The 12,068-nt window shown below is 40.5% G+C and overlaps 2 protein-coding genes across 2 annotated transcripts in view; one reads left to right on the top strand and one right to left on the bottom strand.

Moving 5' to 3' along the window:
- The window catches only part of LOC139442704 (serine/threonine-protein kinase Nek9-like), a 34,363-nt gene extending 27,076 nt beyond the window's left edge, over positions 1-7,287 (bottom strand). The window contains exons 1-8 of the mRNA XM_071223585.1: positions 7,165-7,287; positions 6,167-6,344; positions 3,541-3,593; positions 2,917-2,987; positions 2,016-2,121; positions 1,364-1,413; positions 790-871; positions 32-136 (exon numbers count right to left, since the gene is read on the bottom strand). Coding sequence (XP_071079686.1) covers positions 32-136; positions 790-871; positions 1,364-1,413; positions 2,016-2,121; positions 2,917-2,987; positions 3,541-3,593; positions 6,167-6,344; positions 7,165-7,287 — 768 coding nt within the window. The remainder of the gene's footprint in view (positions 1-31; positions 137-789; positions 872-1,363; positions 1,414-2,015; positions 2,122-2,916; positions 2,988-3,540; positions 3,594-6,166; positions 6,345-7,164) is intronic.
- Positions 7,288-8,525: 1,238 nt separating this feature from the next.
- On the top strand, positions 8,526-11,243 carry LOC139443511 (beta-1,3-galactosyltransferase 5-like). Its single transcript, XM_071224500.1, has 2 exons — positions 8,526-8,584; positions 9,852-11,243. Exons 1-2 carry the CDS (start codon positions 8,578-8,580, stop codon positions 11,135-11,137), a joined length of 1,293 nt encoding a protein of 430 aa, XP_071080601.1. The 5' UTR covers positions 8,526-8,577; the 3' UTR covers positions 11,138-11,243.
- Positions 11,244-12,068: the final 825 nt, after the last annotated feature.

Genomic DNA, 12,068 nt, shown 5'->3' with positions numbered 1-12,068 from the left:
TTAATTATTATGATAAAAGAAGAGGATGTACCTTCTGCAGCATGCTGTTGACGAGGTAGTCCATGTCTTTGGAGTATGAGGAGTCGATCCCACCATGCTCGTTCAGGACAATATCGTACGCCAGTTTCAGGGGGTTCTGGAGACAAGGCAGGTCTGTTACCATGGTTACCTCATTGTGCATCACTATACTGTGCAATACCAGTGATGACTGATGTATGAATACAAATGCTACATGTATATGAGAGTAATGTCTTTTATTGCTACTGCACTTATCAATACTCCAGCCTGACTTTGCACTGTAAACCTCTGACTATTTATGGCGTACTAGTACTACCTGTGGTCTACTGACTGGATTGCCTGTGGCCTACTGACAGTGTTCTTCTGACTGTGGCCTGCCAGCTGTGGCCTACTGATTGTGAACTATCACCTGTGGCCTACTGACTGTGGACTGTCACATGTGGCCTACTGACAGTGAACTATCACCTGTGGCCTACTGACTGTGGACTGTCACATGTGGCCTGCAGACAGTGGTCTACTGATATGGACTGCCACCTGTGGCCTAATGACCGTTGCCTACTGACAGTGGACTTCTGACTGTGGCCTACCACCTGTGGCCTACTGACTGTGGCCTGCAGACAGTGGCCTACTGATATGGACTGCCACCTGTCGCCTACTGACCGTGTCCTACTGACCGTGTCCTACTGACTGTGGCCTGCTGACAGTGGCCTACTGATATGGACTGCCACCTGTGGCCTACTGACCGTGGCCTACTGACTGTGGCCTACTTACTGTGGCCTGGAATGTCCTGGTGAGTGTCAGCAGTTCGTACAGGACGCAGCCCATGGCCCAGATGTCAGTCATGGTGTTGTACCTGAAAACAGACAGTTGAAAAGTGAAGCAACTCTGCACACAGAATTGAGGTCTGAAGAAGACTGAGCAGTTTAAAAGGCGATAAGTGGTAATCCCACTAATTACTCATTCAAAACACCTTTCTTGATTTTTTTAGCAAACTTTAGTTTTGCCAACTCTTTACACTCATTCTCGACAACTTTTCATTGTTAAAGCCTTTTATAAGTCTAAACCCCTAATGATAACACACATCCACATAAACGTGACAAAAATATATATAAAGTTTCAACAGTCAGATGAGCTAAACATTGAATGAAATTTAAATGAATTGTCACTTTTTCAATAACTTCATATCTTTGATGACATGACTCAAAATTACTTGGTTGCACTGCTTCTTATCTTTTCAAGCTTCTTCAAAAAACATTTCCTGTTTTTCAATTTTGATATATGAACACTATATTCTGTTATTTTGTTTTCATTTGAACTTAATTCTATGTTTCTGTAAATATCTTACTTTTCTCCCTTCATGAGTTCTGGAGACATGTAGTATGGTGTTCCAACAAGCTGAAGAGAAAGATGGAAATGAACACTGGATGTGAAAGCAAAGACAACAAGAGCAATAATCACAAACAGCCACTTTCATACAGTAGCACTCCCACTACACATAAGCAGATGACATTATTACCACAATCTACTGATCACTGTGCATTCAAATTGCAATCTCAGCTCCCTGGGGAGTATACAACCCAAGCTGCCTGCTTCAAGGCTCTGCATTCACATTTCAATCTCATCCTAAGGGGTACCCATTTGTTGCTGGGTGAAATGCAACCGCCTTCGTGGACTACTGGTAGAGCATCCGCCCGGAGAGCGGAAGGTCGGGGGTTTGATCCCCTGACATGTCATGCCAAAAGACATTAAAAGATGTTGTTACCTTGACTGAATTGAGGCAAAGTTCTAGTAAAGTCACTTGCGTATAGCCTGTGATTCATAGTGGGGCAGGGTGAAGCCCTTGAAACTTCTCAAGCTTGCCAATGGGATCACCCATCCACCTACTCTCCACCACCTGGACCCCGCACCACAAACAATATCGAGAGTATTCTCAGTGTTTGTGTTTGGCATACACTATATTTTAGTCCTGCAGTCAGCTCTGATAGAAATACACTTACCGTCTCAGCCATTCCACCCTTGGACTCCAAAGCTTTAGATATTCCAAAGTCACCAAGTTTCACCAGATCCGTTCTCGTCAGAAAGATATTCATAGTCTTGATATCTCTACAGACATGAAGTATATGTCAGCATATCTAAGCCAGTTCCTAAATTACAATTATAGTTCAAGGCAAGTGGGTATATTATGCCAGCAGTACACCAGCTGTATCACTGTATCAACATGTAAAAACTCAGTCGGTGTCAGGCAAACCAGTGATTGATAACATGAGCACTTCTCCACAAGATCAGAGTGATGACATGTTCTGCCATGTCATTGTTTTATGCTGTTGCCTCATGTTATATCACGGCGTGTCAGCTTAATGTGGGAGGAAAGCCCATAGTGATGCAGGTCTCAGACGTTTACCACTTCGGTGAAACCCACTAGCATGGGTATGGTGCTGACAAACCTAGACACATAATCGGGGCGAACTGGGATTCGAAACCACAATCATAGGTTTCTGGCATGCCCAAGGGACGCAACTCAGCACAGCGAATAGCGGCGCCTTAGATAACTGGGCCACCCGTGCACCCTATTACAAAGTGAGCAACTGACAAACTTATCTACACAAAATAAACCATGTTTCTGAAACATAATAAGAAATGGCTTTTATTAAGCCTGAAGGTAACTAGCAGACAGTACCAATCCTCTAAATCAAAACATAGCTGTTCCAATTCATTGAAAAAATAAGAGTTTTCTGTACACACACATGAACATAAAATTATTGGTAAAACGTTTTTATAAATATGAATTTTACTATGATCACTTGAGGATCACAAAATGTCCTTTTTTTTCCTAAAAGGAAACTTCAGAACAACAACAATTGATGTTTAGGAATACAGGAGATGTTTGTTTCTGCATACCTGTGGATGATACCAAACTCATGAACATAGGCCAGAGCTGAGGTGAGCTGGAAGAGGTACCATCGGACAACCTGCACAGGAACACTTCATTATTACTTCATCTCATAGAGAACAGTCAAACCATGCAAACTCTTAGACTGCTCGATTAATTTAAAGTGCACGATGAAGTGAAACATATAAGTTCATTAAAATTCTTAATTTTGTTTAAAGTTGTGAGCATTTTAGCACCACCCTGTACATGTTTTGTCTTTGGTTCCAGACAAGCGGAGGACCAATATTACACCACAGTGCCAACAAGGATTCTGCTGGTTCTGGCGGATCCAGTGGGGGTGGGGGGGGTTGGGGCCAAGGGGTTTGGATCCCCCACCCCACTTTTGAAAAACTAATGTAGTATGTTGTAGGCAATACAGCGGTAGAAACTAACAGTTTTAGTCCACTGGTCCTTATAGCAAACGCCTTAAAAAAGACAAATTTCTACTAGTCCTTATGTTACCTTAACCATTGGGCAGTTTGGCAAGGACTACAGGACTAGTGCCAATTTCTAATGATGCAATAAAATTGACTGAGAGAGGATCGTTTGGTTTAACAATGGAATGAAAACACTATATAGTGAATATTACCTACCTCCTCGGGAAAGAGATGCGTTTGATGTGATATTTTGTCAAACAGACTCCCACCTGCAGCATGAAGGTGTCAATGTAAGACATTGTTTTTAGACCATAATCTACAGAATCATGCTTTCAAACAAGTATTTAAATCATATTGAAATATTTTATTTGATGTGAAACAGAGGCCAAAGTAAAAAAATGTCTTTGAACTCTCACAGCTTTCAACTAAGAAAGTACTTTTCTTACATATCAAAACATATCTGAAGGCAGTAGAAGAAAAGAAGAAAAGTAAAAACATATTTAAAAAAAATGAGATCACTAGTAAAAAATTATTACCGCATTGTTTATTTGTTTATTATTGCCTTTTTCTTCAAAAAAAAAGAAAGAGTATTAGAATGTGGAAGGATTTAGAGTGGTCAAGTCTGCTACATACATACTACATACTGCTACATACTTGTATGATTTTGTACATGACTACATAATCTAACACATATTCTAAAACATACTTTCAGGTTCTATTCTGATTATTTTCATGGTTGAATGTTCATGCATTAAAATCGAGTCAAAATCAATCAATTGGCAATTGATCTATACTACTCAAGATTGCTAGGGATCACCCTCTTATAAGGTAATACGTCAAATTGTGTGCATCTGTTGAAAAAGCCAAAGACAATATTGAGTGAAGATATGTTTACTGAACAGAAGTCTGTTGTCTTGTGCCAATGTGACATGTGACCAATAATCAGTCAGATCACCCATCAAATTAAGAGTTTCTGACCAAAACTGAAACATCAAATAATCATAAAACCAAGTTCTTTGTCCAAAAAAACCCACAAGTCTAAGTTGTGCATATGTGATCCATGTGATGCTATCACAGCATGGCATGGTCGTCTCATGCTCCCGGTAAGTGTCTGGAAGGATGCCAAGGGAAGATTGTACCACTCTTCAGGAAGAGCATTGCAGAGTTCCTGTAGAGGTGCTGGAAGTGCAGGACACTATGATCTGCAGCTTGATCCACATGTGTTCGATAGGGTTGAGGTCTGGTGACTGGACAATGGTCTCCTCCTCTAAGTAGGCATCCTTGACCCTGGCACGATGAGATTGTACCTTATCGCCCATGAGGATGAGTCTGGTCCCATTGCACCAGCATATGGTCTCATACACATACACATGGAGAAAGTCATCCCTGTAGTGCACACCTGTCATCGTGCCTCGTGGTAGGACATGAAAATCGGTTCTTCCAGCTCTACTGATCCCACCCCAATAATGATTGCACCCCATCCATAGCAGATGGCTATGTTGGAATCCTGAAATCTTTCTCCTTGTCTACACCACACTCAAGCACGACAATCTGTGAAGTCTAGACAGTATCTCGGTTCATCAGTGAAAAGTGCTGGAGCCCAGTCCTGGTCTGTCCATTTGAAGCAATCTTCAGCCGAATCAAACAAACGTGCCTGTGATGTCGGGTCAGTGGGATGCGGATGCATGCCCTCCATGACAGGGGTCCAGCCTCGTGGAGACAGTTACGCACTGTCTGAGTAGAAGCGTTATCGCCACTGGAGTCCACAGGTCATTTCTGAGTATGGTGGCAGTCATAAAGAATTGACATCTTGCTGCAATCAGAAGAAACCTGTCTTCCCTGTGTGTGGTGGAACACTGTCCACCACCTGCATGTTGTTGGGTGCATAAGTGCATTCAGCTGTTGCAAATCTCTGATAATGATGTGCAGTGATTCTGTAACGCTACATCAAAACACAAGTTTTCATGCATCTCATACACATTGTGCCCATGACTGCATGCCTCTATCCATTCATCATGAATATGAGGTCCTATGAGGCATACACAATTATTGTGTACTGGGATATTTTAATCTTTATTTGTTGGATGAGTTTTGATATCATCAAAACCGTTATCCTTTAATAACAAACCTTGAGTAGTATATTTTACACTCAATCTTAAACTTTTTACCAAGGCTTAACAAACAACAAGACATAATCTAGCGCGGAAAAAAGCCTTGAATAATCTCTATCCTAAGTCTCTGAGCTTCAGTTCCAAAACTGTAAGTTTTATGAGCAGGAAAGTACTGGAAAACTGGGAGCGACACATGCTTGCGATAGTTTCACAATGAAGTTATGTTTGTAAACCACCCACAAAGAAAAGATATATGGAGGAATATTTCGTCAATTCACTTCCACACTTTGTCAAACCAGCCAGTACCCTAATACTGAGTAATCCAGAAATACGCCAGCCAGTCTATTCTGTTAGATAAACACGCTACTCAGAACCTCCTTTGTCAACTACAACAACACATGCATCTATAGTTTAAAATCACTGACTGACACTGAGTTACCATTTCATCATACTTCCTACAATCAAATATAACACCAGCATAAGCTTTGATCTTTTGCAATCTCAACAGGGTGTCACAAAACTTTCCAGGTGCAGTTGAGGCTGTTGTTAGCCACTTGCAGTAATTTCATGGCACAAACTTTTCAGATTTACAGATTTGGGCAAGAGACCAACCCATTACTTTTAGAAAACTGTGGGCCTGGTATCTTTTTAAGTGGTCCATGGCCAACCAATGGCAGCAGTGACAGAAACATTGACACAGGAATTTCAAGATTCTGTGTTTGTGTAATTACCATTGGCATATTCCATCTCTATGAAGAGCGTATCTTCATCTACAAAATGATTGTAGTAAGATACAATGTTGGAATGATTTAGAAGTGACAGAATCTCGATTTCTGTATATGAGTCTTTCTTCTCCCGTTCATTCAGCTTTGCCAAGTTGATTTCCTTCCAAACTACTAGACTGTTGTCCTGAAACAACAAAGCACTCTACATATCAAAAATGAAAGACTTGGAAAATAATGCACAGTAACTACTTCAAGCTATGACTGTGGTAAGACATCTTTTCAAATAGTCACTATGCATACTTTAATCATATGTAACATTAATCAATACTAGAAGATGTTGATTCCATACTGTAGCCGTCTGAAACCATTTAGCATGTTCAGAAAAATTTAACTAACAATAAACATGGATGTTAAAGTGATAATAGAACAATAAAAATAGCACTGTCAAGTTTTGTAGTTCACCTGAATGTGTATGGAATAATAAATATGTGTAAGAGGGCTAATATATGAGACACCATGGCTGATGTTAGGTAAACAATTATTAATTTATACCATTTTGCCCATTTGCTGCGCATGAAATGTCATAGGTAATGGTGAAACATGACATGTTCAATACTGCTGTCCATGTTGTATAACTGGAGAGATGGGTTGTACATGATGGGTAAAATATATTAAGGTAAAATGCAAAATGTTTTGATACTGTTTTCACATTATTTTATATTCTATGCTAATTTGGCGACTGACAATTATTACAGCATTTACCCCACCTACAGTCACATTGTAACTGACAAAGTTTCATATTAAGGTAAATGTACCACTGATTCTGAATTTCATGTAATGTCATACGTACTAAGCACATTTAGTAATTTACACAAAAATTAAATTTTCTTGGGTGTGTGTGTTGGGGTCGTGGTTGGGGTGCGCGAAAACGGAGGTACTATTAGTCAAAGCACAAATACAGCTAATTTCCAAATACACTTTGAACTGATTCATGACAATGTCACCTCTGTCTTTCTGTATAGAACTGCTTCGCCAAAAGCACCTCTACCTAGCACTCGCACTAGGACATATGATGTTTCATGTAAACCATCAAAATTCTCGCTAGCCATATTCAATGAGGTCGCCATCTTGTAAACAACAAGCTCGCAACAGGGGAGGTAACCTGTTAATCCCTGCACGTTTGGTTATTTTTCCCACAGAAACACATTGGAAAGATCCCCATTTACAAGGCACTTTGCGGGTCGATTGTACACAAGCGAATTACTTGTTTTAAATTGTTTGATAGGCATTACTTAGAAGTTGACGGATGACAAAGTAGACACAATCTTATGGACAGCAACTAAAAGCGACGTTTCGGTATAGATCCTTATATCTTGTCAAGCAAGACTGACACTGTACCGAAACGTCGCTTTTTACAGTATTGAAGAAGTTTTTATCCATAAAATTGTGTCTACCTTGAATTACTTGTTTTGTGTTTCAGGAATTGTAAATATCTAATATAGTCATAAGTCTGGCCCTATAAAGTCGCAGGATCGATGAAGATGAAACATGGTTTGCATATATTCCAATTCTTGAACTTGTTTTAGTTGAAAAAAATGAAAATTTAAAACACGCCATGACTTAATTTGTGAAAATGTATTAAAGGCATCAGAAAGTGTTTTTTTGGTTTTTTTACAATAACACCTATTATAGCAGTTTAAAAATTAGATAGTTGTACGTATTATGATCATATTTCGCGTTTCAGGATATTAAAGCTCAAATAGTCGGTAACTGAGACCCTGCAAGCCGCCAAAGAGATTTGTGCCCCTAATCGCCGTACGTGGCAGGATCGGCCCGCTGGTCTGCGCCATGTCCGCGCTCGTGGGTTTCACCAAAGCAGCAAACGCATTCGAATACGACATCCGCTACTCTGATCGTTCAGGTGAGGTGAAGTGGGGTTAACGTCGCGTCCCAGATTATTGCACTTATAAGGGACGTGCATGCACGTGTGTGTGGCTGCTTGTGCTAGTCCAGACTGATGCCGATTTATAGAGCTAGCCCACCGAGATACCATGTCGCCGTTTAACATGAATACCCCACTCGGACACAGTATACTGACCCCTAGGCGACCAGTCCTTATTTAAGACCCTTAATGGTAGGCAGGGTAACAACAAGTACCATCTTTTAAACTGCTTTTGATATGACGCGACCGGGGATCAGGCGGCAATAAAACGAACTCACTCACTAATACTATTAACGACCCTCTTGTGACCCGTCTAGGTGACTTCGATATCAGTAGCGTCCTATCAGATAACATGTGTTATCAATATACACTACCCACCGGTAGCAGTTTACTGCTGACTTTGAGCCTGACGGCCATATTGTGCCCACCTGAAGGTAAATAATGGCGGCTACAGTCAATTAACCGGGGATTTGCTATGAAGGGTAAGAATTCGAACTTGATTTATTAAGTCTGGAAATTTCTATTCAAAATATATTCAGCGCCAGAGCACGAGTTTTTATATCAATTCGCCGCTGCAACACCAATCATGTGTGTGTGTTTGTGTGTGTGTGTGTGTGTGTGTGTGTGTGTGTCATATACCACCAAGATGCGCAGTGATTGAGGCAACGCAATTCGCTGTGCAGAACTGTGCTTACTCGCTATACAGAACCGCCGTCTGTAAATTTTGTTGAAATTAAAAACATATACGGAAATTGCTCTTTTTTATCCAGCCGATAAGCTGATAGCATACTGCACCAAATCAATATTTTCTAAAAAAGGACTACTGAAGTTGACACATTAAACAGGGGAGTCAAACTAAAGCTTTAATTGTTGTTCCTGAAATTGATAAGATGCATAGATGCATAGATGCACAACTGTATTCCCGTCTGATTCGCCAGGCTTGCATTACAGCTGTGTTGCAGTCTCTCCTCCCACATTAATTGATTTTTTTTAAAATATACCAGCCGACCTGTGATGGAGGGAAAAAAAGAAAAAAGAAATTTAATTGCTTTTTTCCTCACCTACCGACAGGTATTTTCCTGTAAACAATTCGTCAAGCAAGTGATAAAAAATCATATTGTGTCCTAAGAACAACAAGTCCTGGGTTCGAAAGAGTTGCTTCACTGAGAACCGCTGGGGTACTTTTGTGTCAACGAAACACCCGTGTGTTCATGCATACGTTTTACTGATGTGGTAAACGTCCATAAACTGGTTCAACGATTCTTTCCCCTGACAACGAAGCTGACATATCAACGATACTGTTCAAAGCGGCAGTAAAATCACCTAATTCACTAAACCCACTCGGGACTTAAAGGGTTGTGAAAGTTTCATCCCTGCAATGGCGTTTTAAAATATTTGAAATCTCAGCCGTGTACTGTCCCGTTCAGGAATCAGTTATTGTTTTAGTGAAAGACTATCTGTTAATTCTGATCAGTGTTCAAATGCGATTCTCTGAATTCGAAGCAGGGAACCTACTCATGGGCGATACGTTAATGTATGTTATCGTATAAATGAAGTCTACTTAACACAGTCACGAACAAGGTCATGATAAAAACTTGTGGTATATTCATAAAATCTATCTTTTAGATTTTGTTTCTTGAAAGTAAGATTTTGTTGGTTAAAAGTAATATTTTGGCAAGGAAACTATCTCACTCCCATGTACTTGTGTGAAGTATGAATATAAGTAATTTTTGTTTTACATTTTTACAGTTTCCCGAATATTTGGAATCGTTATTAGATGCACCTTACAAGCAATGAAGAGGTCTAAAATGTCTGGTAAATCCCCTCCAACCAGAACGAGGAGAGCGGCTCTAACGGATTTGCTTTTAGCCTACATCGTTATCGCTGTACTGGCTGTTACATTTTATGTGTATTTCATCACTTCCGCAACTGAACACGTCAACGCCATTCAGATCTCACGAAAGGCATATCAAAATGATTTTCTACGAAGGCAACGAAACATGAACAAGCTTGCCAACCAATGGGGAGACAACTCTGTACTTTATAACATAGACCAAAATCGACAAGGGTTTGGATTTCCAAACGGCAATGGAAATATTAAAGAACTTTCAGCGGATGAGAAAGACTTGATGCCAGTTGAATCTTATTTGGGAGATGAAACCAGACCGCAGTCATGTGACAACTGTTTTAAATACAATGTGAAGACTGTGATACAAGGCAAGTCATGTTTACTGTCTTGGGCAAGCAAACACATAGATGTTTTAGTTCTGATAACCTCTGCTCCGGGAAACATCGACAGAAGAAACGCTGTGCGCGAGACCTGGTTATCTCCATATCAAAACAACACCAGCAATGTGCGATATTTATTTCTTTTAGGTTTGAGTGAATACATAGCAGCTGATGCTCTGATTCAGCAAGAAAACTCAGTACATGGGGATATTCTCCAAGGTGACTTCTTGGAAGATTATCACAACCTTACATACAAAACCCTGATGGGAATGACATGGGCAGTGGATTACTGCAAAGAGGTAAAGTTAATCATTAAAGTAGATGACGATGTTTGGTTAAATATACCAACATTACTGAGACTACTTCACTATAAACGTATTCCTTTCGCTCTTGGTGGCAAATGTACATACAACTCTGCACCTGAAAGGAGTCCAGATTCTAAATGGTATGCGTCGTTCCGGAGTTACCCGGAAGATCACTATCCGCCATTTTGTGCAGGACCGGGGTATGTGCTGTCGCCTAAGACCGCAGCAAATATTTTAGAAGTTTCTAAAAATGTTCCCTATTTTCACCTTGAGGATGTGTACATAGGGATGTGTATTCAGAAACTAAAGCAACGAATACAAACTATTCACGGATTTTTGTCATTCAAGACGACTGGCCATTTATGTCATCTGCGACACAATTCGATAGTCCTGATTCACGAGGTGTCGCCGAAAGATATGCGGCTGGCTTTGGGGTACAGGTGTGGAGGGAATGTGCACAATACCTTACTGGGCAAGATGAGGCACAAGAAGTGGGCGTAAGTGGCTTAAGCGTAACTTGACTGCCTTGTACATTCCCAGCAAATGTCAAGCATGTCATCATGTCTGTTACTATCCCAACCGACAGTGCTGTAAATGATACCGCATAATACTGTATAATAAATACATTTATTATCACCTGTGGTTAGATTGTTACATAAGTGACTGAATGTTGACTGACGCCATTCAGCGTTTCACAAGCTGCAAGTAGATAAACGAGTCGAGATCTGGTTCAGGAAAACAAGCTTAAACAATAAGCATCGCTTCGCCATGACAGGATCGAACACACCTGCGGGGACATACATTGTAACCAAACGGGCTCATCTTTCCAGCAAGTAAATTAATATTACAGATATATATATATTGTTCCCCCATCATCGATGGGGGTCAGTCTTGTTTTAAGATATTCGGTTACAGATGACGCTTGTTATGTTTTACTTGTTTCTACCAAACCGATATCAAACTAGAACCCAATCTCATTAAAATCAGATCCTAGTTCTCGCTATCGATAAACAAAGATCTAAATCGAAATCCGGTTCGTACACTGTCGCGCAGATTTCGGTCGATTGCAGTATTTGCAAAGAATGTGCACCGCCAACTCATTGTCAACAGGTATTTTCCAAACCTTTTCATGTTTTTAATAAAGGAGCCCGCGTGATTTCATGCACTTCCCGATGTAAGACCCGTTTTATCACAACATAGATCTTGATTATCGATCAGATCGTCTAGACTGGGCGCCACCGTTTTGTTTGAAACAAATGCAAGTGATGGAATCTGATTGGTCCATAGGAGAGGCTATGAAGGGACATAACTCGTAATAACAACTGGCGGCGCTACGATCGAGCCCAGGAATTCCAGCCAAGTTCGGCAAGGGTGAAAACTGGACTTTTAAAGTCAGTTAACTCTCTTGCCTTGGGAAGATGATCCCATTACG

This window comes from Haliotis cracherodii, unplaced genomic scaffold (genome assembly GCF_022045235.1).
Source record: "Haliotis cracherodii isolate W230 unplaced genomic scaffold, xgHalCrac1.p SCAF_5, whole genome shotgun sequence".
Classification (NCBI taxonomy): Eukaryota; Metazoa; Mollusca; class Gastropoda; order Lepetellida; family Haliotidae; genus Haliotis; species Haliotis cracherodii.
The sequence above is the reverse complement of the archived record's forward strand: the minus strand, read 5'-3'. Positions and strand labels throughout refer to the sequence as shown.